The sequence below is a fragment of the Centroberyx affinis genome, unplaced genomic scaffold (assembly GCF_046629955.1).
Source record: "Centroberyx affinis isolate AG114_WGS23_722 - 3 ecotype Tasmania unplaced genomic scaffold, CSIRO-AGI_Caff_v1 ptg000393l_1, whole genome shotgun sequence".
In the NCBI taxonomy this organism is placed as follows: domain Eukaryota; kingdom Metazoa; phylum Chordata; class Actinopteri; order Beryciformes; family Berycidae; genus Centroberyx; species Centroberyx affinis.
The window spans coordinates 317,427-344,418 of NW_027279061.1; the positions used below are offsets into that span (position 1 = coordinate 317,427).

General features: G+C 44.3%; 2 protein-coding genes across 3 annotated transcripts in view; one reads left to right on the forward strand and one right to left on the reverse strand.

Moving 5' to 3' along the window:
• Positions 1-7,395, reverse strand: part of col4a2 (collagen, type IV, alpha 2) — a 54,738-nt gene extending 47,343 nt beyond the window's left edge. For both annotated transcript variants that reach the window (XM_071516156.1, XM_071516155.1), the window contains exons 1-3: positions 7,245-7,395; positions 6,880-6,997; positions 6,732-6,783 (exon numbers count right to left, since the gene is read on the reverse strand). In XM_071516156.1, coding sequence (XP_071372257.1) covers positions 6,732-6,783; positions 6,880-6,941 — 114 coding nt within the window. In that variant the 5' untranslated portion in view covers positions 6,942-6,997; positions 7,245-7,395. The remainder of the gene's footprint in view (positions 1-6,731; positions 6,784-6,879; positions 6,998-7,244) is intronic.
• A 159-nt stretch (positions 7,396-7,554) lies between these two features.
• Positions 7,555-26,992, forward strand: part of col4a1 (collagen, type IV, alpha 1) — a 43,396-nt gene continuing 23,958 nt past the window's right edge. The window contains exon 1 of the mRNA XM_071516150.1: positions 7,555-7,756. Coding sequence (XP_071372251.1) covers positions 7,685-7,756 — 72 coding nt within the window. The 5' untranslated portion in view covers positions 7,555-7,684. The remainder of the gene's footprint in view (positions 7,757-26,992) is intronic.

The following is a 26,992-nucleotide window of genomic DNA, read 5'->3' on the forward strand; positions in this document are numbered from 1 at the left end:
TGGGGAGAGGGGAGAGGACGGGGGTGGATATACTGTATATAGGGACTTTCCGGAGGCAGCGTCCACAATGAATTTACTTCCTAACTTCATTCCAAGTCAAATAAAAGTCAGTTCACGCTGGACTTTCTAAACTAAATTAACATTTTCACAAACTGCTGCATTCCACAACAAACTGCAACTATGAAAACTCAACAAGGCAAGAAGGTAACATCTTGCCTTGTTGCCCCTGAACTACTGCTGCTAGTGGGTTTAAACAGGGAGACAAGAGAGAGAAGTGTTAAGGGAAAGGTGATAAGGGAAGATCTGGTTCCGTTTGTTAAAAACTGAATGTTAAAGGAAAAGGAAAAGGCTGCATCTTTAAGGCTCAACTTGATAAAGGCTGATAGCATCTTGTCTGGGGTGGGTGCTGTGAAATCTTCAATCTTGGAAGTACAGAGCAATTTCTGTGCGTGTGTGTGTGTGTGTGTGTGTGATAGAGAGAGATTTTATGCATATGTGTGTGTGTTGGGAGGGTAGGTGGGTGTATGTGTGTGCGCACATTTGGAGTGTGACTGGGGGTTGTCACACATGAGTGGGAATGAAAATGGAGCGTGAAAAGTGGTTATCCATGGAATCAAACCACTGGCATCCCTACCTTTTTATTTTCTTGCATTTTCTTCTATTTTCTGCCTCTTCCATTTTCATATTATTAGCCTGCGTTTGAGAGTTTCTTTGTGACAATAGAAAGACACTGACTATGTTATAAGCTGTCATAAAGGCTCTGTACAATAGCAGAAATGTATACAATCTACAGTATACTGTATCTGTGTGTTGAAGGCTAGCAGACACACATTCTCTCTGGTTCATATCAGCTGACGTTTTTATCTGCGTATCTCACAAACTAGTCCGACAAGGAAGTATGACCTGGTCCTGTGATAGTTTCAAGAATCCCAGAGTCACCTCACTGCTCTTGGGTCTCTGAAAGGATTTTAAAGGTCAAATATAATGTAATGTAAGAGTGTTACTCATCTCTGAGCATGTACTGTAAGGATCTAAGTGCAGAAATGAGTTCAAGCCATGTGGACCGCACAGCATCCAGATGAAGTCAAATGGTCCAGTGGCAGACACCCATGACTGCATGGGGAATAAACCCTTTGAGCTACCAGAGTGTTGTCCATGTGTGGAGGCTCAGAGGGATCAGAAAAGAGACCAGAACTACACAGCATGCAAAGCACTGGATGGGAAGATGGGAGTCATTCTACAGCTTGAAGCACATTTTAAAATAGCTTGTCAAATATAAAAGTTCCTAAGGTCCAGATTTAGCTGTATATATACAGAGTATATTTGATCATATAGCAAGTCAAAAGGAGAAAAATAGCAGCCTGCTAGCTGCAGGAAAAAATTCAAACGATCAAACAATACAAGACCACCGACAATGCGTTAGGCTGTTATACAACATATATACATGAATCTATATCCATTCTTCTTCTCTTGCTGCATCTACAGAACGAACAGGACTGGGTTTACATAGAGAATATACGACTCAGTAAACATTCTCTGGAGTAACCAAACGATGCGGGGTCTCTCTCGTACGCGGGGTTGTAAAGAAACCCTGACACATTTGGCTTCCCCCATTTCCTTTTCCTGTTTAAAGAGCTTCTCTGGATAATCTATTTTCTGTTCACACAATTCTGGACTCAGGATGTTTCCCACTCAAAATCGAACTCCACTAAGCCCACAGATAAACACAACCCACACTCACCGCATGCCAAAAGGAAAATTATGCACACACACACACACACACACACACACACACACACACACACACACACACACACACATCCTGCTTCCAAGCAGGGAAAACAAATTGGCAAACAAATTAACGACAGTTTTCAGTACCTTACAAGCAACCCCAAGCTGACCTTTCAGATATAGACTTCACTGACCTTTTTTCTACCAGCCTCCCCTATAACAATGTTCTGCCTCCAGTAACTGTTTCAGTGTGTTGTGTCCATGCATGCCCAAGCCTTCACTGGTTCATGGGAAAGGCCCAGGCGTCCTTGTTAGCTTTAACTGTACTACTAGAACTTGACCAAATTCCTTACACACACTTTGGTCTGCCCTTTCACTTGACCCCTGTCATGTTTAGGGTTCATGTCTGTCAGGGGTTCACATCTGCATCACAATCAATGGAATGAATCACTCATGTAGGCATCACCCCCAAGGAGGCAGTCTCCAAACCAATGGGGGCGAACAGCCAAGCTCACCAGGCCTTTCCTTATTGTCACAATGCCGAACCTCAGAGACTAATCAAATAATCACCACACAAAGTCTTGTTTTATGAAAAATACTGTTGCTGAGGAAACAATACTTAAGCAAACAAAAGACACACATACATCCATTCATGCGTACAAGCAAGCACGTCCACACAAACACACACATGCAACATAAAAGGACTGTAGAGTATGTGTTTGTGTGAAGAAGAGAAGGTAGAGGAGGGGATTTTAAGCAGTAAGAACTCACAATACCAAGAAAGGTCAGAGGGGTGAATCTCTGAGGTGAGGGCAACACCTCCATCTCTGTTTCTCTCTCTGACTCACACACACACACACACACACACACACTCTCACACACTCCACTCACATACCAGTGACAGGGAAGCCCCACACATGGCGTTCTCGTCCGAGGCTGTGGCTTCCTGTGGGCCGGTACAATGGGCCCTTCCCCTGATTGTTACAGCCAGGCACTCTTTATATCACAGGCGTTATTTTGGCAGGGGATGTGCCGACCGTTTTTCTGCCCTTATCACCAGCAGACATCTTCCCCTCGCCCCGGACACACGCCTTCCTCCTCCATAAAACAATCACATCCAAGAGGTCAGTCACGTGTCTGCCTTCCACTGGGTGACCCTGTCACTCATTCACAGCTACACATGCACAATTAGAGACACTCTTATGCATACTGCATAGACTCTATTAAACTCAGTGTTTCCCACATGACCTGCACAGCTATGTAACTAATGTAAATTCCTTGTGAGCATTTGCATTTTCTTTTCTTTCAATCATACCCTTATGGATATTTGGAACACATTCAGTTTGACTGCATAGTTGCTGTGGAATACCAGGCCAAAAGGGCACATGCAAAAACCACATTTATCATAATCATCCACTTAGCTAAGAAGAGGTAATCGCTACAGCAGACGTTGGTGCTACATTTCCAGGTAGGATTCTGCAGCCAGAAAGATCCCTTCTGCCGTCACAGACACACTTCCCACAACTCACACATCCGCTGCCAGTATTATCCTCTCATTCCACCGGCCTGAAACACATCTTGAAATATATTCTCAAACACGGGAGAAACGAATCCTCTCCAAAAGTCCTCCATGAAACATCCTGTTAACATTACTGCCTCAAGAGCCTTCCTTCCCACTCCAGTGGAGACTGAAAGGCTGTGTGTGTGTGTGCGCGCATCCATGCACACATCTTTGCTCTCAAGAACCCTAGGGTTACATTTTCCCAATAAAGTATGGCATCTCTATGGAGAATGCAGAGCAGGAAATCCTAACAAAATAGGATCCTCCAATGTACTGTAGTAAACGTCCCTAAGGCCTTGTAGTGTGCCACTATGGATTCAAAGGGGCATGACTGACAAAGCTGACCTTGTTCATAAACACAGAGGCTCTCACTTTATAACTCACTGTGCTGAAACAGGGAGTCACATTGCACCTTGTGTAGTACTTTCTGCTTTCAATAGCAGAGGAACATGAAAATTGTGAAAATAAAGAACTAAATCACACATCCGAAACATCTTGAGAATGACGTTTTCAGAGAGGCAGGGGAATGCCAAATGTAAAACATCACATGTGGACGGATGGTGGGAAAGAGCTGCACAACACAGAGACCGGGGTCCGGTTCAAAGAACTGAAGCAGTCCCACGGGTCAGATATGGATTTGATATTAAACAGACACAGACATTTTCTTAGAATCAGTTGAGATTAATGATCAATGTGTGAGTTTGATGTAAAACATCAACAGAGGGGTGTATGACTGATGATGCATTAACTTGCTGCTTCCCTCACACTTTTTACATGAAAAATCAACACTGAACACCTACAGCCTGTAGCCAATGAAATGGACTCCTTGGCATCCTTTCAACAACTTCTGTAATGTCCATAGAGGGAGATATTATCCCTAAAACTCAGATACTGGCTATAATTTAAATACAGAATCAGAAGCTATTTTACTTATTTCAAATTACTGGAACTTGCAGGCATGGATGGTGTCAATCTAAAAATAGTCTCCTGTTTCCTAGTATCACTGCCTTGGTCTGAAGCTGCACAATACACAGAGGACCTGAGCTGTGTCACACGCTTTTCATCAAGCCCAGACCAAATCTGATAAGAGCAACAGACAATGGGGCCTTTTCATCACACCCCAGAAAATCACTTTTCATCTGACGGGCTTGAGTATGATATTAAATATCTAGTTATAGAACCTTAGAGCATCTGATACTGGCACAAACAGTCCTGAGCATGAGCAAGAAATAAACAGAAAAGCAAAACACATACACGTGCACACACACACACGTTGCACGCTCACACACACACACACACACACACACACACACACACACACACACACAGAGAAACACAGTGTGCAAATCAGCATCACAAGGGTGGAATGGGAAAAGGGGGAAATAAAGTAGCCCATGTGAAGTGAGAAGGTCCGGAGAGAGAGAGGATAAAAAATAATAAAACCACTATAAGGCCATTTTTATGGGTTATTTAATGTCCAGTGAAACATTATAATCTTTTTCATGGAACATCCATACTTTCTCTCAGAGGACTCGTTTAACTGAAATTTTTCTGGCAACTTGTAACAGTCTGGTACAATCTGAGCAAGAGTGTGTGAAAAAGAGTGTGTTTATGTAGGTGCATGAGAAAGAGTTCAATCAATTCAATATTTGTGAACAGGAATGTCTTTCCTTGTGATGTCAGCAAACGCAATGAGCTGCTCCATTGACAATGAATTGGAACCTGACTTGGTGGAAAATTATTCTGAATTTCATGTCCATAACGCTAACAGGCATGATACCAGTGCATCATGGGTCCCATAAATTCCTCCTCAGCACTGTCACTATGAGAACAAAACCTTTCCCATTCACTGTCATTGGAGCAGCTCCAAGATTTTTTTAGAAGTGACATCATCAACAGTCTTTTCTGTCTAGTTTCTAGCCTGGGAGAGAGTTGTTCATGTTCACAAATCAAGACTGGATTAAACATGATTGTGTCTGTTGAATTTACATTTAGATTTTATATTGATGCTCTTATCAGGAATGACTTAAAATAAGTGAGAAGGTATTGGTTCAGCATCATGCTCAGTCACACTTGGACAGGACATAAGGTAGTTCTCTACAGCATTATTTTATTAACACTAATGTAAACACACATTTACGGATTAATAATAAAAGTAAGGCCTTCATATTAGGATGTTTCGAGTGAACCGCCATCCTCATCACACTTAACTGAGGTACTGTAGGTCTGGATAGATTCATTAAATCTTGGGGAGAATAACGTAGACAGACAGACAGACAGACAGACAGACACACACACACACACACACACACACACACACACACACATTCAAACAAAACAAGAAATGTAATGGCACACACGCGTTTCTCATTAAGGAGGGTATTGGTTAAGGGTTACTCTATTACATATAAAAGAAGCATGACAAATTTATCACTACAAAGGTCAACAGAGTTTCATCCTGTCTCAGGAGGTCATGACCCCACCCCATAATCCCTGCCAGGTCAAAGGTCAAGCCTCAAGTAAATCATAGCATGGCCCTACATGACACCCCATCTTTATTTATGTATTCATTTAGCAAATGGAAAGCAGTGAGAATGTTCTTAAATGAATAGTTCACCCAAAAATGAAAATTGTGTCATCATCTACTCAACCTCATGCCAGTTGAAACACAGGTGAAGTTTGTCCATATAACACACAGGGAGGCTGCCAGCACAACTTGGTAGCAGCCTTCTCCAAAACAACTGAAGTCAGTGGGGACCAGTTCTTCAGAGTTCCAAAAAGACCTACAGTATATTTATACCATAATTTAGTGCAAATCTTAACTACAGCTGATTGATTTGCAACAAATAATGGTGTATAGGCCTTTCTATTCACAGTGTGATTGTTTGGCTGTTTTTGTTTTGGAACTCTAAAGAACAGGTCCCCATTGACTTCAGTTGTTTTGGAGAAGGCTGCTACCAAGTTGTGCTGGCAACCTCCCTGTGTGTTATATGGACTAACAAATTTCACCTGTGTTTCATTTGGCATGAAGGTGAGTAGATGATGACAGAATTTCCATTTTTGGGTGAACTATTCCATTAATTCAAGCAGTCTTGCGCCATGAGTCATTTCTAAAGAAGCAGTCTGAGTTTTAGCTTCAGGTTGCTTTACAACATCATGCTCTGCAAAGCTGAAGTATCTGAACCCTCCTACAAGAGGTAGCAGTCGGAAAGAAACGCCCCAAAGCCTTTCTCCTCTGGCACTCCCACTGTCAGCATAACATACTGATGTGTGTGTGTGTGTGTGTGTGTGTGCCTGGTAAGCAGCTCCAAGCCTGACTGGCTAAGACTGGAGACAACTGCTGTCTTTTTTTGTTTTAGCCTTAATTGTCAACAGGTTGCAAGTGAATGCATACAACAAGTAGTGTGAAAATCAACAACATGTGAGATAGAGAACTTACTGCTTGCACTCCCGAGGCGAGGATGGCAATGGAGAGGCACAAAAGCAGCAGCCTGTAGTCAATGAAAATGACAGCGTTGATTATGCTGATCAGTTAATCAAGTGGTGATGTATTACAGTTGAATGCAATGCACACATATTCTGCTTGCCTCAAACTCCTCAGGTCTCTGGTGTGCGGCACGGTCCCACTCATGCAGACCGCAAACTTCATTCCTACGCCGCTGTTTCCCTTGTTGCAGAGACAGGTCTACAGCATGTCTGCCCGACCTGAGGCACACCAACGCTAACATCAGTAATCAGTGGCTAATATTGACTCGATACATTTGATCCATCTGCTGAGAGTCTTAATGAATTAGCATATGTCCTATACCTCAAACAGTTTTGCTGTAAAGTAGAGCGCATGCTGCTCCATATGATGTGCTCTAAGGGAAATAGTTGCAATCCTACTACAATATAGTTTCTGACAAGTGTATGTTATTACTTTGTTATTGCTTTAATAAAATCCGTTACTTACAGTCACTCAAGGGTTGCGGTGAATAGTTTTCTCGGGGAAAGAGAGGCGCGGGTTCCTGGGCTGGAAAGTTTCAGAACAGGTACCACAGTCACTGGCGCACCAAAACCTCCTCCAATATTGTCATAAAAGTACCAAAGTGTGCAGAGCAGTCCCTCTCCTTACCGAGAAAAGTCAAAGTGTTTGTAACAACAGGGTTGTGTCCGTGTGCATGGGCGAGGGTGGTCGTTTCGGGAGGGGGTGTGGTGCAGGAGAAACAAGACCAAGTTGCATTGATCAGTACCTCACAACGTCTCGGACAAAGATGCAGCCAAACGTGCGGCTTATGCTCTGTTGATAACCTGTGTATTACTTGAAGACAGAGGACAAGAAGCGGTCAACAGGTGGTTGTTTGGGGCCACTCTGCACAGCCGCGCATACAGTTTCCACTGCGCACCGCCACGATGCTGTTACCGACCTGCACCCTGTTTCTACTGGCGTCTCTCTCCTCAAATGTAGACCTGTCAGGGGCTGAGGTAAGTGCAATAAGGATCTAGAGCTATACTGCCCTATTGGGGAGCTTACATGTATACTTGTGCAAGAATGAAAGTATCAGGTGAATTGTAGCGGTATCTGTTGTTGTGTGGCGCGCATCTTCATGCGCTTCGCACCTTCTCCAAGCTCAAACTGAGAGAGTGCGCCTGGAGATGAAGTCCAGTCATTATTTCATAGTTTCTTAAGAAATGTATTGAATTGTGCGGCATATATGCATATAACACAATCTTTTCGTATTATGTTAGGATTTGCTCTGTTTATACAGTTAATAAAGAAAAGCAGTGGTTGTTGAAAATTGCCACAACTTCCAGTGTTTCGGTGTAATTTAGGCGCACATTCTTTTCATACTACAGCAGATATTATTATGCAAAGCTCATCAGAAGTTTAATAAAACTCAGCCTGCAGTACATGTCCCCTGTCCCATGTCTCTTAAGTGATTTTCTGTTTTTGGATCGGACTCTGGCAGGCTGGTGGCGTCCATCTGCTCACTAGTCCAGCCTACTGCTGGAGGAGAGCAGAAAGAGATAGAGAGAGGGAGAGGAAACAGAGAGAGAGGGAGAGGGTGGGGCAGAGTGGCTGGCTGAGGTTAATTTGTGTGTGTGTGTGTGTGTGTGTGTGTGTGTGAGAGAGAGAGACAGAGACAGAGACACAGATTTAGTGTGTGTGGTGTGCAGTGTCTCATTTGTACTGCTGACCATTAATCATTGATATAGATATTATCTATGTAAACTTTTCATGAATGTTTCTCTTTGGTTTAGAAACAGAAACATCCTACTCTTTCTCTATCAGACAGCAAGTGGCTCAGTCTGCTTCGCCCGCTCATCCCTCCCCAGACAGAGCGATAACTTTTCAATATTGCCTCTTCAATCTTCAGTGTGTTCTGTATCCCTGTTAGCCTGTGGGAATTTTAAGCATGCAGCCTCTTCACCTTCCCTCCCATACTGACACACAGTTGCACAGTTGCAAGGGAGGCAGTGAGACATTTAGAGTGATCAGGGAGAAGCCAACAGAAAAGCTGTTGTTGATATTCATGTTGTTATAATTGAGGGAGCCTTTAACTGTCTTCTCAGTTTACAAAAGAAAATGCCTGTTTGATGTTGGATGCCTTATGTTTGGTAATATGGAACATGTTTAGAAATATCAATTATATCTGAGGAATTTTGCGCTAAACATTGTGTCATGTTAAAACTTAAAGTCTGAGGGCAATGGGATGAGTCAGACCAGTTATGCTTTCAATCAGTAATATAATAGATGTTCTTTCTCAGCTGTGAGGATTTCACAGGAAAAGATAGTCCTTGCACTGTGAGTAATATCAATGCAACAGACTGGTTTCCATATCATTTTCTCAACCTGTCAGCGATGTAAGTCACTGTTTTAGTCAGAATTCATTAGGAATTGCCAGAGGAAGTGGCATTCCTGAAAAAGTGCCATTGGCAATATTTGGATGCTCATGAGAAAGAGGCATTTTCCAGAAGCACTCCTGCTCCAATCGCCTCTGATCCCATTTCCACTTTAAAAAGTATATGATCCATGAATGAGTTAATGACAAACAGCAGTGGAGGCAGAGAGCTGGAAAAGAGCATGAGAAGGGGAAGAAGAGGATCGGAGCTTGGAGACAAACACACTTGTGCATTGGAGTCTCCCATGAGAATAGAAACATTTTGGGTGATTTTCTACTCCATATGTTCTATTCTCTCTCCTAACGTTGACTCTGTGGGTGCTGTTTGTTGAAATGTGAGTAACCAGAGTGGTTGGAGTCTGCTGAAAGGCTTCGACAAACATGTCAGAGCTGATGCTTTATTTTAAAATCTAGGTGGAGTTTCCAACAGAAACATCTCCTAGCTGCTAGCACACCCGAGTAACAGAAAGCCAGGTGAGGGGGAGGCATCATGGGTAGATAACATAACGTCTAAACAGGAGGAAGAGGAGGCTATTAATCAGTCAGTATTACTGCACAACAGAGCAATGTTTCAGAGGAAAGTAACACCTCACAGGGGAACATGGCAATTTCATTATGTGGGGGAGTTTCTTGATCTTCCAGGTGTTTTAAAGTTATATTTTCAGATCTAATGGAAGGCTGTAGATGTGAGGAAACAACACAAAATGCCAACAAAATATTTCAACAAGAGACCGAGAGATTCAGGACAATGGTTTGAGGTATTAACTGATATAAGAGCAACAATAACATAGGATCCACATGCTAAAAAGTAAGTATCCATTACTGCTATTATTCTTAGAGGAACAGACAATATCGACAAAAGAGCTCTTAGAATATTATTATCCATATTATGCAGTTCTCAGTTATTAATAGTGGTTTCAGTAATGTTTAGCTACAGACAGACGCAGTAATTCTAATAATCTCTCCATAAAGGCTGTGCTTTGATTTAGGAACCAGCATAGGAGAGCTGTGGAGAGCAGACCTATCAGGTTAAACAAAGCAGCAGAGGTGGCTTTTATCCAATGTGTGGGTTTGGAAGCAGAACCGCAGGACATAGGACATCTGGACCGACAAACTCCCAGAGAGAGAGAGAGATGAGAGGAGAGATGAGAGGAGGAGAGGAGGATGGGTGAAGAGGTGAGGAACCAGTTGGCTGAACGTCTTGTCACTGATCAGATGACATCAAGGAAACTGAGCCACAGAAGATGAAGGGGTGAATTATAGAGGATTTCAACATTCCCATCCACCCATGGGAGGTCCGCAACAGGACGTTTGTGATCCTGACAGACGCTCTCACCCGTCCAAAGCGTCACGATAGACAGGATATATAACTCTCCTGTAGCACCACACAGAAGGGGCTTTCTTCGTCTGTCATATTCAGGACATTCACACTCATTCCAGGGTGAAAATCAGTTCCAAGAATAATTCGTTTTTCAACATAGTCTCTTCTCTTCTTGCGTCTGCAACCTGCGTTTACATTAATGTGAGTCTGGTGATAGAAATCAGTGGGTTGGCTGATGTCCAGGCGGGGCTCTTCAGTGTGTTTATCTCTTCTTTATTTCCACATACAGAGGGACGTGACTTTCCCTGAGTATCGGAGCCTCCTGTTTGGTCTCCCTGGCAATCAGCGGGGCTAACCTAAGGCCAGGAGCGAATATATGTAAACACTCAGGCACACACGCATGCACATACACACGAATGTGATAACACTGAGCATTCGAATATGGGTCAGGTTAACTTGAGGAAGGCTATAACAAGAACATAATGTAAGATCGCCCTGCCCTTACTAACCAATCATGTCTCCTCCTATTTGGCTATTAAGGGAGGAGGTAAAGTGAAGAAGCAACAGGCTAATATTTAGATCCGTGTAGACCTTTGCTCCCCTTCTTTTTCACCGCGTGATTTGTTACAGAGTGAACCTCTCCACAGTGATTATATAAAATTCCTCTCCCTTGGCTGTCACTTAGTCTGGTCAGAATGAATTGCCAGTGATTCCTAGAGGAGGAGGAGGACGGGCAGATTAGCAGATTCCTGGAGTGAGAGTGTGTGTGTGGGATGAGTGGATTGGGAAAGGCAGTAGCCGGTGGGAATTAAAGGCAAGATCCTCTGTGCTGCCTAGTTCCCCCTCCAGGCTCGGCCATGATGTTCCAGGACGGCCCCAAGGGAGGATGAACAGAATGCAGAAACGGAGGAAGCAGCACTAATAACTGTTTATCCTCATACTGCACCGGGGATGTGTGTGTGTGTGTGTGTGTGTGGATTGTCTCTCGAGAGTTGAGGATTATGATAAAGACTTTGTGTTCTGTCAAAAAAAGCTGACCTCCAGCCTAGAGTGCAGACAAGAAGGCTGGTAGTTTGGTCTGGGCCTAATCCTGTAGACCCCCCCTCCTGCCCAACAAAACCCCCCACAGAGACAACAGCTGACCCCGTCACTGCGACTGGCCACCAACCAAGCAATGCACCCTGGGAAAGCATGACCTGCCTACCCCCAACATTGTAAAAATGCCTACATTTGAAAGAGTTGTGATTGTCTGTGTTTGTGTCTCTTGTGTATTTTGATAGGGGTTCCTGGGTGGCAAGCTTCTCTGGCTTTAATACTCAAATAATGTGGCAGGTATGCCCCACTTTGTGTGTGTGTGTTTGTGTTTGTGTGTGTGTGTGTGTGTGTGTGTGTGTGTGTGTGTGTGTGTGAGCCCCTCTGTGTGTGTTCCCCCCTTGTGCCAAGTGAGAAGAGGATTAAGCGATAGTTAAGCACCGTAAAACCCCTTTCTATTCCCCATGGTCCAAGGATCATCATGAGGGCAATTCAATCTGACTTGTCACGGCTATACAGTATTCTACTTTTCATATACAAAATGTTTCTGTAGTCCTACAATATGTTTACCATAACTATCTCAAGAGATCAACTTGACAGTGTGTGTTATCCTCAAGTTGGTTACTAACCGAGGGTCAGTTGTTAATAGTGAACATGTTGTTTTGCCGACAATTTAACTGTGAAATTGGTGTGAGTCATAAACGCCATTCACAGTTTGGACAGTGATGGTGTAATGGATACGTCTGTCTGACACACACACACAGACGACTGGCAGGATGAGGGAGCTGGGAGATGGAGAGTGATGGAGGGATAGAGGGAAAGCTTAGGAGGAGGAGGGGGGTTATGAGCCCCAGAAGTGGGCGAGGAATGCGGGTTGGAGCCGGGGATGACACCCCGTAGCAAATCTTTTAGTCTCACTCTCTGGTCCTTGACCTGCTCTACTACCCCCTGCTGCCAAATGCTCTCACTCTAGCCTGACGGAGGATAATGAAGACAGTGATGATGGTATCATTAGATTTATGACTTTCTGTTGTTTTTGTATTAGTCCCCATGAAACAGTGAAGTTTTTGGCCTTCTCTGTCTGTTCCTTCAGCTGTTCTGCCTTGTCAGGTTTTGACCTGGAAGGATTCCAGTTGAGTGTCCTGCTTCAAGCGCAGGACAAGAGTCAATGTGAAAGACTTGTTTCTATCCATGAATCTGCCTTAAAAACAGTGTTTATCAAGGGATTTTGTACAATGTGAATACATGATGACGTTATCTGTGATTTTGTGACCCTCTGCGTTTTGTTATGAACACAGGTGGGACCCAAACGCAGGACACGGAGAGGGTGGTGTTGGTAAGGAAAGGTTTTATTGTTAGGGAGGATCTGGATGAGGGGCTGATGGCAGGAAACAGGAATCCGGTGGCTGCAGGGGGGAGTGATGGTGAGGAGGAGCGGGGCATGGCGTGAGCGTGGGATGAGGGGAAGCGTGGCAGGCAGGTGCAGCTTGGAGGCTAGGAGGTTGCTAGCAGGCAGGCAGGAGGACAGGCAGGCAGCTGATGATCCTGGGGGCACAGGAGAGACTAGTTAGTCACAGGAAACACAAAGAGACAAAGTCATAACTACCACTGTGGTTGAAACAACAATCTGGCGAAGAATGGTTGAAGAGCCGGGGTAGATACACTGCAGGTAGATGAGCTGATGAGAGGCAGGTGAGCAGACTGGGAGAGGTGATGAGCCGATTGCAGACAGGTGCGCAGGATGAGCAGAGCCGGGAGCCAGGAGAACGAGGAAGGGAGACCACGCCCATGCCAATACACACACACAAACAAAACAGACAGAGAGAGAGACAGACAGGGGAGCACTGGGAACACAGGGAAAGGGAAACACAAGGAAACACTAGGGAATCTTCTGGGGGTACGGCCACGGCCGTAACACGTTTGTGTTTAATACGGCACAACTACTGTGTCTGTATATGGATGTGTGTTTGTGTTTGTGTGTGTGTGTGTGTGTGTGTGTGTGTGTGTGTGTGTGTTAGTGTGTATGGAAAAACTCAGAATATCCCCATGGCAACAATCACAATCCACATTGGTCATGCACCATTTCTATTTTTGCTATAAAAGTGCCCTCCTCTCTCTCTCTCTCTCTCTCTCTCTCTCTTTCTAAATGTTGTGTTAAACACGTATTGTCTTGTAAAGTAAACACACATGTAGAAACAAAACTCCTCCTGCCTCAGATGAGGAAGAGGTAAACTGATGAAGGCTTTGTCTGAGTTTTTTTCTCCTCATATTTATCTTTGTTGTATCTTGCTCTGCACAAGGCATGGCGCAGGATATTTGTAACGAGAAGAGAGAGCCATGCTGTTTCTAATTATTTTGCTCTTAGAGATGCCACAGAAACTTAATTCACATTTGTTTGTTTCTCTAAAAATCCATTCAAATCAAATAAAGAGCAGATCAGAGTTGGCTGAATAGCTCAGTCTGTCTTCACAGACCCTCTTGTGTGCCACACTGCAGGACTGACTGTTCTTGGGCTGCTGTTACATTGCCATGTTTTTAACCGCATTTGGAGGGATAATATCACCCTCAGCAGGGATGGGGTTTGGCAAATGACAAAAATCACTGCTTACAACAGATTTGGTTTTAAAAGAATACTTCTAGCTATTTGTCCTACTCACCCAGAGTCAGACAAACTCGTGGATGCCATTTGTATGTCTGTGCATGCAAGTTGAAGGAATGGGAACAGTTCTCTCCATTCCACTCTCCATCTCCATTGCCTGAATGTTAAGACTGTCAGATTCTGCCTCACAGTACAGAACTCAAGATTTTTTGCTTGATGTTTCACATTTTACTTCTTTTTAAAATGTCTCCAAGTACCACATTGTTACTGCTGTTGGAATTACTGAAGTGACAAACACACAGGCTCACATGTACTAAGGTCAGGAGGTCATTCAAGAGAAAGTGAGCTCATGGGTTGAGACTGGGGCCAGTGGTTCAGGTTCAGAGGAGGGACCCTCTGACTTCCTTCCTGACAACACCCCCCCTCTGAGACACACACTGTATCCCCTGTCCTCACTCACCACCACTGGGCCCCTCAGCTACCTCTGCTGCCCTCCCTTGTCAGAGAAGCTGAACTCATGTTAATTATTTTTGGGGCATTTTTGCTTTTATTTGACAGAATACAGTGGGGGGGGTGGGGGGGTGGGGGGGGTGGGGGGGGTGACATGCGACAAGGGTCCCAGGCTGGATTTGAACCCAGAATGAACCATCTGCAGTAGAGACTTTAAGAGACTCCACTTCAAGTTTCTAGGAGAGACTTTGTTGTAGAACTGGGGTCAAGGCCAATGTGTGTGTGTGTGTGTGTGTGTGTGTTAGTGGAGTTCATGATGGCAGATAGAGGTGTATCCAGTGTTGAAGAGAGACAGAGGCCGAAGACACATGAACATGTGACAGTAAAGATGAGAAAAACACATGCTACATGTTAAAAGTTAACTGATTAATGGCCTTGCCAGAATGTGGTTATATGCAGGATATGTCATCTACTTTGAGCATTAGATGAATGGAGATATTTCGGCCCAATTGAACATGACAGCGTAATCTGGTTTTTAACTCTTCTGTGCCCTACACCTCTCACTGTGGACCTCACATTCTCTCGCACGCTCCCTCCATCCTAACTGAGCTAGAGTTACACTGTGTTTCTACCAGACACAGTACTGGGCTGTTATGGCACTGTATTCACAGAGGAGGATTGATAGAGATAGCAGATCTCTGTTATGATGTCCCACTATGTCATGTGAGTCAGACCGGACTGTAACTCACAGGACCTGAGCATGCTCACGTATCCATACCTACACCCTTGAACCTCTTTCCTGGAAGAACAGATGCTTTATTCATCTCCTTCACTGTTGCCCTTTTATGTTGCTGCTGGAGGTTGCGCTCTGTCGACTTGCTGGACAATGAGGATTGTTCATTTAGCTCTTATTCTATTGAAGTATTCCAGAAAGCTTTATCAGATAGCCTTAAGTAGGAAATAAGCTAGACCAGTCACATGATACAGTTCACATAAGTCGAAGTGGCGACATACTGTACACTGCATTGTCTTGCTAATCCCTCAACGCATAGCTAAGCCTGTTCAGGCATTTTAGGCTGATACGAGAGCAGTTTTGTTGTCAGCACCCAGTATCTCTCTGGCAGCAAAGCACTGGCCCCAGAGCTGTGATGTCTATAAGTTACAATCTCGCCATATGTTAAAGTGGCAGTGATGTCATGGTGATGTGGGAGATAAGGCCTGATAAGGGAACACAGGAGAACAATAGAGAAAAGCTCTGCCTATTAGATAGCTATCAGGAGGCAAGGCAGCTGAAGTGTATGGTATGATAATGGTGCTAAAAGGCTCCATTTAAGCTTTTTATGGACTTGGAAGTGAATGGGAGAGATGAAGGCATTCTTTCACTGGGCCTTGGAATTTGCCTGTTTCGTCTCTTTCTCACACTTATTCTTGTTTCCTTCAGCGCCGCCTTAATTATGTATCCCATGAAGCCCAGTGTGTGTCATTATGAGGCGCTCCCAAAGATGATGATTTTACAAGGGGATAATCCTCTCCATGGCAACTAACAACATCAACATATGTACAGTACGCCCTAATGGGAAAAACCTTTGTTGTGTAGGATGTGAAATAGAGCACACACACACAAAGACACACACACACACACATAGACACACACACACACACCCACACACACACACACAAACAGCAGCAGCTCCTTCCTGGACATGTATACTCCCTGATTGACTTATTGTGTCACTCTGTTAATGGCAGGAGTGGTTATACTTCTTTGTCTAAATTACAAACTCATTTGTCTAAGTTACTAACCCATATCCCAGATGCTTCCATGAAACAATATAGTGTGTGTGTGTGTGTGTGTGTGTGTGTGTGTGTAAGCTGGTTTTCCATTTGAAAATTACACCATTGTGTTTCTTGCACATCTGTGAAACAATAACATGTTGATTTCTGTTGTGTGACATATGCTAGGTTTTTTGTAGTACTTTTTAGAATAAAGTGACCATTCATCTCATCAGTTCCTATTATGGATGTACAGATCACATTAGCCCACAGAACAATGTTGTCTTTTTACATGGCTAACTTAGTTAGCCATGTAAAAAGTTAGGTTAGTTAGGTTTGTGAAAGTAAACATGGGCATAGGTCTTTCATCACTTCCTCTCTCATGCTGGTCTGAGAAAGATCTTGTCCATCTGTCAGGGAGATAAAACAAAGTACAAGTTTCGGTCAGTGCAAAATAAGTAATAGAAAATCCATTTTTAATAAAGAGTAAAAACAAGATAGAGTAATACAATTGAGAAGAAGGGAGTGTGTGATAATATTTGAGGTTAGGGGTTTGAAGTGTGGTTTGTCCCAAGTCACAGAGGTCACTGCTTCTCCTCACGTGCTGACGCTATTCCCAGATACCGGAACACTCTTGAGAGAGCGGCGAGGCTGACCCAACCCCTTCTTGTCTTTGTGAGCATAAAAGGCAAGGAAGAGGCTTTCCTCCTTAGAGAAAGAATGGCTTCCCTCTTCCTAAGTCCCACATCCTGTGGCACAGTGCTACACATTCACAGAGAGGCCAGAGGCAGAGCCGAGCTGCTGAGGCTCTCAGCCTGCAGCAGCTCACTTAGACTCAACTGGCTCTCTCTCAGAGAAAACAAACTGCAAGTTTTTGTTATTGTTACTCTCTCTCTCTCCCTCTCCCCCACCACCCCCTTATCATTATCATTCTCTCTCTCTCTCTGACTCAATACCATATTTGTTAGCAGAGAAGAACAATTTCAAAATTTGGTTCTAGGGCAAACGTTTCAAACATGTAGGGAACAAGTGAAAGAAGTGGAGAGAGAGAGCTTACGATTAGATGTTTGTGTGTATTGGTACTTGGACCGAGTCGTGTTCCTGTGGGATTGTTGAGGAATGTTTTCTTTTACTATGTGGAACAATAACCGCCCAAACTAGTGATGTGTGGGCACGCAAACAGAGCCTTGCACAGAAACCAAGAACCCCATCTCTCCCCCTGGCAGGGGCAACACAGCAGGATAAATCTCACAGCTAGCTAGCCAACTCTCTCTGCTCAGACAGACACGCTGCAGAAGGTTTCCCAGTACAGAGACCCAGCAGCCTCCTGTCTGAGGACTGAAGAGCTTCTGTTGTCCCAAACATGGAGCCAGCTTGAGGGCATGTCTGCAATCAGCTGTTCTTGGGTGGAGTGCTAGTGTTCGTGTGGGAGTGCTGTATGTGTGCGATTGCAACTCTGCATGTGTGTTGTGGGCGAATGTGTGTGTGTGTGTGTATGTGTGTGTGTGTGTGTTTGTGCACTAGTTAGAGCCGGAAAGTCCCCTCTATAGCCAGAAGATTAGTAGAAGCCTCCCTGAATTTGTTAACAAGTTAACCTTTCACTCTGACATTTTGGAGAGACTGTGCATGCACACACACACACACACACACACACACACAGATGTGCATACACACAAATAGATGCACACACACACACAGTGAGGAAGAGCTTGGTTATCAAGATGACCCTTATACTGGGCAGCTCGTTTGAAACTCTAAATCCTCTCTAATGGCCTGGCCGAAGGTTAAAGGTCAGCAGGACGACCCTCCACAGGTCATGTGACTGGTCAAGAGGGGGTGCAGATAGACTACCTGATTAAGAGAGGTCGGGGACCTCTGTAATGCAGGACTGATTGTATAGGATCTATTGGAAGCATTAATGTGCCTTGGAATACGCTTGAAGGCATTTTAGTAATAGGTGGCCTATTGGATTCAGTGTTTGGTGATGGTGATGACAACTAGAGCAATGTCATCACTAATGCTACACCCTGAAATTACTTTTAATGAATTGTAATGAGGTTGTTTTAACTGACCAATTGAGTTTTTATCAGCCACTTTGGCGACAGTCCAACCTACACATCCCCCTCTCACACCTCTTTTTTTCTCAACGTGCCGAGTGGGTGAGCAGGAAAGGGCAGATTTCTGGAGTGGCCTCTATACCAGCTGGAGTTATCCTGGCATCTGGCTAGCACATGAAAATCAATCAACTCCAGGGTTTCTATATTAGCACACGCACACACACACACACACACACACACACACACACACACACACACCAAGGCCTGAGAAATTCTCCGAAGCAATTTTCCCATTTTCTCTAAAAGCGGCTGGATTTTGCATGTGAGAATTCCTGTGTGGACTGTTGGCTTGGCCGGTGCTGTACAGTGATGGCAGAGCGTTCCTGCTTTATGTTGCCTGTGCGCTGACATGCTCAACAACCTCATCTGTCCCTGTGTCAGCGCTGTGTTTGTCTCATGGGCCTGTCCTTATGACAGATCTCAGTGTAGACTTGCTTGATATGTGGATCCCAAACTTGATGTTTTGATTGTGTTGTTTTCTTAACTTTGAGACCATGCCGTTCTTAGCTGTCCTGGTCTCCTGACCCCAGCTTTGATGACAGGCAAAATGAACATGGTCACGCTTGGTCATGCGTGAACAGAGTGGCGACTGGCTGCTGTGTTTGTTAACTTTGTGTGGTCATTAACTTTGTGTGTGTGTGTGTGTGTGTGTTCAGTTCATGTATTTGCTTAGAGAAAGCAATACCTTTGTCAAGGGTAAAATAAGCATAATACCTTGACTTGTTTTATGATAGGTAACTATTCTATATTTTGAGGGATTTTTTAACGTCTGGTTTTCATTTGTATGTTTGTGTTTGTTTGTATGTATCTCTCTCTGTGTGTGTGTGTGTTTGTATGTGTATGTGTGTGTGTGCTTATGTGTGACTTTGTTGCATGCATGATTTGTGTACAAGTGTGTGTGAGAACAGCTCTCTGCAGATGCATCTGCTTTTGGTTACAGAAGCCCTAAATCATTTCTGTGGTGTAGATGAATACCTGCTGCCTTCAGCCGAATTAGGGCATGTTTTACATCAAGATGGTCACAGCCAATCAGCGGCGCAGGAATACTTAAATAAAGGAAACAGAAAACATTGCCCTGTTTTATTGCCGGAATGAACATACATTATGTATCTAAGTATGATCCTCACCTTGTGCTTTGTCTTGATCTCTACTGTTTGTCTCTGGAGTTTGTAATCCTAGTATGGGAAATGAGATAAGACATGAATCCTCAAATATTTAAGATATTTGTTTTCATTAAATTAGCTGTGATGTGTAACGGCAGCCAAAAACCAACTACTGCCGTTAGAAACTGTAGCCACAATAATAGCTACAATTATGCTCCATTTTGGTCTGATTTGAGGCTCAGTTTCCCCCGAAAATTACTCAGATGGTACTTTTTTATACTTTGAAGTCATGTATTAAAAGTAAGAGAATATGAAATATGTCTATTGACTAGAGAATGCAGCTCACATGGGCTACTATTCAGCCCTGTGGTTTGTTATCATCTTTTATTACATATTTATAAAAAAAAACCCAGGTGGTTTGGCTTAAACTTTATTATCAGACCTGGCATTTAAAAAAAATGCTGTTTCACGGTGTACCATTACAGTGTGTACACGTGCGGCTCACACACACACAGACATAGACACACACTCACACTGTTTACAAAGCCTGTTGCGCCAGGAGCCTTGTCTTCCAAGTATGGCAGTCAGACAGAGAATTCCTCTCCTCTCCTATTCTCTCATCCCAGCCTCTCAGTACCAGAGAAGGCCTGGAATGCAGCACGCAGTTCAACCCAGCTCATCCAGTCTGAGTGGGAAGATGACGCATATCTCTCTCCCCTCCTCTCATCATCTACCATTCCAGTGCTCATCTGCCCAGTCTGTCTCCAGTGTCAGTGTATAGTTGAGGGCTGTGGTGGGAACAGTGTAGTTGTGGTCAGAAGCACCTGGGACCTTATGGACCAAGCAGCGACCACAAATAAATACCCAGAACCACAAGCTGGAATGAGCCAACGCTGAGACACAGACTCAGGGTCATACTGGAAGAATATACCTTCTTTTACATTATTACATGGGAATTAGCTGAGTAGTAGAACTATTATGTGTGTGTGTTTCCTTGTTTGTGTGCACACGTGTTCATGTGTGTGTTGCTATTACATACCATGTGTTTTACTGCAAGGTTAAGTGCAGACAGGTCTATGCGACAGAGTCCAGTAGTGCTTAACTCTTAATGAGTCCTGCTGCCAAGATCCTTCTGTCTTTTATGGAGTAAAACTAGCCTGATTGTCCCCATATGGAAACTGTGATCTGTGGTTTAACGCCATGAGCAGGTCTTTATGGGGTGGCTTCCACGGGTTACACATATTAGACCAGCTAATGCTAATGCCACAGTGGTAAATTGACTGTAATTGAGCAGGATCCTGTTTGATGGCTTATAATAGGGGCGAGTGTAGCTACGGCCTGCAAACATTTCTGACATGTATTGGAATTGGGGTTGATTGTAAAAGGATACAGGAGCTGGGAAGACTCTCTTGAACACGTGAGACTTTGAAAATAAAGCATGCGTTGGATAACTCTACTTGTTTTTCAGTGGCTGGAGTGGGACTCACTCAATCCACACAAGAGCCCAGATGTTTGTGTTAAAGTTCATGGATACGTTCAATTTAACAATGTTGCACAATATTTACCAGTGGGACACAAAGCCAGAGCGCATCGCACGTCATTAAGAGCAATTAGAGCAGCCGTCTCAAAATCAACCAAAACAACTGAATGGCAAAAACACAGAGCCAAATGTAAACACGTGTAAACAGAGTGATGCAACATTATGGTAAACTATTGTACCTTTCCTTGCATGGTGAAGCCTGTGTTGAGTTGACATGATTGCGTGGCCATAATAGGGCGACGATTTCAGTTTCATTACACCAAGCCAAAACAACTGACTGGAAGGAGTAGCGATAGTCTAAACCTCAGAGACTCAGGCTTTCCTCTGGAGAAATCTGGGCAGGAGAAATAAATACAAAACACTCTCCTCTCCCTACCATCGAGGTGCCCCTAGGATATTTAACCCCAGACTTCTCCAGTGGAGCTGCACAGTGGCCAACAGCAGAAGATTTTGTTTGAATTGGTCAGCTCCCAGGTGACAGTGAGTCTAAGTGGATGAATGTGTGTTAGGGCATTGTTGAAAAAGCGCATTCGTGCTCAGCAAAACCCTTTCTGGATAAATAAAGCAAAAATGGCCAAGTGAGTTAGAATAGTTATCTCCATGGTTTCCCTCTCAGTGAAACCCATATCAATGTGGAAGGAAGGCTCCTCTCCGCTCCCCCGTGGCCAAGGAGATAAAGAGAGAGGGAATGCAATCTAAAGTCTACCCAAATATTCACACCGCTAGGCCAGGAAAACTTGTGTTTTGGTTTCTGAAAGCAATAACAACAACAACAAACAGTCTTCCGCAGCATTTGTTCTCTGATAAGAGCAGTCGGATAAGGCCCAGGACCATTGTGCCTTACTCTGGCCAAGGATGTCAGCCTCAACAGAAAGTGGAATCAGAATTAAAGAGGAAATAACTTCAAAGGAGAAATAGCTTCTCAGCTTGCTGTGCGTTTATATAAGGAAGGTTATAGATATTGTATCACACGGTCACGCTAGGTCATGCGTGAACAAACTGGTGGCTGGCTAGTGTGTTCGTTAACCTGGTGTGTTAATAAATGTGCGCATGTGTGGGTTGTGTGTGTGTGGGTCCTGAGGGAGAGGAATTAAATTAATGTACTTACAACACATACACATTTTTTTTTTCATGGGCAACAACGCGCAATACCTTGACTTGATGTCGTGAAGTTTACTATAGTTTTTTGATAGGTAACCATTCTCCACTTTCAGGGATTATCACAATGTCTGGTTTCTATTTGTGTTTGTGTGTTTGTGTGTGTGTGTGTGTGTGTGTATAAAGCAGCAGAGAGAGAGGGGGTTTGGAATGACAAACCCTCCCACACGTCAGACTCAGCGTTAGGTTGGGCACCAAGCCTCTCCAGGATACTCCAGGGGTTTGTGGGATACGTCAGCAGTAGTGGGAGGTTATGGCGGGAATGTGCTGGTAATGTCATGGTATTCTACAGAAATGTGTGGCCATAGCTGTTCCCGGCTGCAACATGACATTGGCCAGATGTCAGTGTGATCTCCAGTTTACATGGAAGGAAGTACACAGTCAAACACCTACGACTTTCTAAGAATGTAACCCAGCAGTGGTTGAAAATGTACTGTCAATGTAAAGCACTTCAGTGTGGCAATGTTTCTGCCCCCATCTGGTAGAAATCAGTACTGCTGTAACTTGTGCTGCGCATCATACAAATAGTGTAATTGTTTTCATACAAGATACAAGAGTTCATGTCCTTCCTGAATAACTAAAGCAGGCATGTTGGGTGGCCAGCTACAAAATGTGGAGCGTATTTTGGCCTACTTTTGGCAAGGAGAACAGAGGCTCTGAGTCACACAGCTACAAAAAGCTGAAGGACAGACTTTTATTGAACGGCTGTACCCTCTGGGTTGCAAAGACAGGAACCCTCTATGTGGGTTGGGGGAAAACCTGTTGCCTGGAGAGAAGCACAAAATTGCGCAAATACCCTCTTTTCTCCCTCTCTCCCTCATTTACTGTTAGTACAAAATTGAGTTAAGATGTCTCAATAATGTAGCAGGATGTTTCAGTCTACAGTATTTTGATGAGAAACACAAGGTCAGGAATACAGTTGATTGGGTGTGGTCAAGACACGGTACCCTAATGATGTGGCTGCTGGAAGGCCTCACAGTTCCGGTTGACAACAGGTTTCAAGATTTTGTAATACAAAAATTCATGGGAAAAGCCATGGGAACCGAGCAACAACCAGGGAAAACACTTGAGCATGTTGTAATACAACCAGCCAAGGGAACTAGAGTACTGTATTCCCAGAACTGCTGCTTCCTTTCCCTCTGTCTAATCAAGTGAGGTCAGCTGGGGTCAACGACTAAGTTAAGGTGAAATCTGGGAAACTTCATTAGAGATTTATGATGGGGCGTCCATGCTAGCCATTCTGTAACAGTCTCTTCTCCTGTCGAGATGGTGCCTCGACACTTACCATCTGCCGCCATGCATCTCTCCATGAGGATCCAGTTATGCAATCAATGCCATACACTCACCCCCTGGTTTATATAAAGGGTGTTTGTGTTAACGTCAGGATCTCTGGAGCGGTATCTCTTGCTGGACAAGGCCTATAATCTGGAGAGTAAACATTACTCATCATCTCCTCTCTCCTGGGCGCTGGACTTTAGAGAGGACCACATCTTTGGTGATGTCAGACGAGTCCCGCGAGCAGTGTTGACAGCAAAATAGATATGAAGTCCCCAAATCCATCAGTCTACATCATGAAGCCCAGTGCTCCACCCGTACACGTGCCTCTCTTTACCACAACGCCACAAGCTTTGGCAATTACGCTGCCCCCCGCCCACACTTCCCTCATTCTCATGTTCTCCCTCCATCTCTCTCTACCGCCCTTCCTGTTGGCATTTCATGCTTCTATCTCAGATTCCGTCACAGCTAACTTTCAAGCCTGAGTTTCCTTTCCAGCTCAAGCCTCAGTAAACAACCACAAACAGAATGCCAGGCACTTACTCATCTATACACGCAATTATGACGAGGCACTGGGTCGCACACCACCTTGTATACGTCAATACTGTACCAGCACATGTCATGTTCATTTTTTCAGTTTGGAGATTTGACATCCAGCCACAGAGGCTTAGGAATGACATAAACACTTGTCCAGAGGCACGTGAGGCTGTCTGCTGCAGGTGTTTACTTGATCTGGTAGAGACGGTCCAGAGCTCAGTGACTCACCAGCCACTGTATATTCACAGCGGACAATGACTAACACTCAGCACTACCGAGCCTCAGGCTTCTGCTCAGAGTCTGTTTGCTCTCTGTTTGGTCTGTGGAGCATCACGCTGTTTGGGGAGAATGCCTTCACTCCTGCCAAGCTACAGCTCATACATAACAAAATCCTCACTCCTTTCTTTCTCACATTCTATGGCTCCAATAAACTCCCACATGTGCGTGCCATACACTGCACTTAAAGTCTCCATGTTCACTTCACCCTGGGCTTGTGTGTGAACCGGTAAGCCTTCAATCCACCTTTCACCTCCAGAGGAAAAGTGCAGGGAAATGGTTTAAATGGTGGAAATGGTTCCCTGTCCTGTGCTATTTGATAGTCATGATAGCCCTCAGCATCCTATAGACTTATGGATCTGTGTGATAAGGCCTTCTTAAGATCCCTTTTTCTCCAAAGCCCAGATACGAAATCAGACAGTAGTCCTCTCTATGGCAGCAAGACTCATTAGCAGGATGCTCTTTTTGTGCGGATGTCAGTTTGGTCTTTGTGCCGTCGCGCCCATCTGGTGTTTGGGTTTACGGAGATGCATAACGGACGTAGAAGGAAAACAAACTGGAGAAATCAAAGACAGGAGCGCTACTTTGATCTACCTGCAGATTACGGTGCTGTGTTTAGAGATCCAGCGTTAGATGTCTTAGAGTGGTACAGTACATTACACACACACAAGCACACATAAGGAAGCATCCTCATCATGCGTGTCGGTACGGGGTTTGGGTTCTGTGGTCATGCCATGAAGAAACTGGAATGTCTGCTCGGCTAAGTTGTGTCTAACAAGAAAGTTGGAGAAAACTGCAGAGAAGACAGACAGAGAGCAACAGGTGAATGAGGAAATACTTATTCTTAACCATGAGCAGCAGCTGTGATTTACTTTAGTGGTGTTGACAATATGCAAGCTTGTTCCCTCATTGCATTAGCGTGCTTTAATTCCCCTGGTGAATGGTCAAAAAATAATGTTAATGCGGCACCGGGAGCTCCATTGCTGCGAGCCAGCAGGTTGGCTGTAATGAAACACACATGTAGTTCATTCTCAGAGTCAATATTCCTTTTCCTCTGTTTGTCTTATGATACTAATCTGATCTGAAGCAGGTGTTCCTGCAGTTTTCCTGTGGCATATTAGAATCTTGTGAAAAAGAAAACTAATCTTGAGAAACCATATGAGTGGAGAGGTGAGATGGACTGAATGAAAGGGTGTGAGAGACCCAGAGTGGGCATGACGTCGCAGGCCACACATGTACAATACACTGCCTATAGAGGGGAACAAGAGCACCGGGACAGGGCGGGGGGGACTGGAGATTCAAGGTCCTGAGAGTGAAAACTGTGTTTCCCATGGTTTCCCATAGTTGTAGGAACCACATATTGATTCAGTTAGCCTGAGGTATGTCAGAGAGGGGTGCGTGTGAGAGAGAAAGTGGGGAATGAGAGTGAGAATTGAGAGGGGAAGTGAGTTTATAGATAATGTAGAGATGTAGGGAGGGATGAGTGATGTATGGGATGTCAGCAGTGTGTGAGTGTGTGTTTAAGGAAGTTCTGAAAGGATCACGAGTGTTGTTGATGAATGGTAAAGGAGCCATTTGTTTGTTGCATGTGTGTGTATGTGAGAGAGAGACCGACAGACAGAGAGAGAGAGAGAGAGAGGTTGTTGCGGGCTGTGTGGCTGTGTATGCTCTGCCCATGCCTCCAGAGTCTCTAAGCCTTGACAGGCTTTTGGCTGGACGCCTTGCACGTGAGTGAAGCAACAGCTGGCTGATGCTGAGAGGGAGGAGAGCAGCGGTGGAGGAGAGAGCCAAGGCAGAGCAGGCCAGTTCCCAGGCCCTGGCCTCTGGAGACCCCAGAGGAGAGGAAAGGAGGGGGGGGGGGGGTAATGAGAGGAATGAGGCCAGCTGCATACATGTCCTGCTGCCTGCCTGCAGTGCTACAAAGCTCCTCAGTGACCTTTGATCTGACTTAGCTGATTACAGGAAATTATATACCAGGATAAACCAGTTTTTCTCCATCGTCAACAAAATCCTCCATCCTGTACCACAGCTGAGTACCTAAAAACTATTGATGAGGTGCACAAAGGTGGTGACATCTTAGTTTGAAGATGCTCCTCTGTGAGATAGATCAGGAGGATTAAATCACTCCAAGATGCACCATCATGCACCTGGACCATTGAATGGTATCTGCATCTGCGCCTATTCCTGCCCACGGTGGGGTTTTACAGTGTCAGTGGGATATCTATGATCCATCTGACAGGGGCAGGACACTAACATGCTGTAAAAGAATGAAGAGATTGTGTAGCACACGTTGCACATCTGATGGACGACATAAATACCGACCCTCAACAGCTGTCTGTTATACTCTACAGCTGGCAAAGATTATCTAGGTCACCATGCAAGTCCAAGGCTCCATTATATATTTCTGACCATGAAAATGTGAGATAAGGCCTGAAGAAGGTTTCAAATAAAAAAATGTAAATCGACAGAGTATGTGCTGCTTTCTTTAGCGGATGTACTGCTGGTTTAAAACTGCATTTTCACCCATAATCCCCACTTTATTTGTCACCCACAAATCTATACCCTTATAAAATAACTCCAAATGGTCCAAAAGTGATATATTGTTTGACCATTTATTCTTATCTTTCTCTCTCTTTA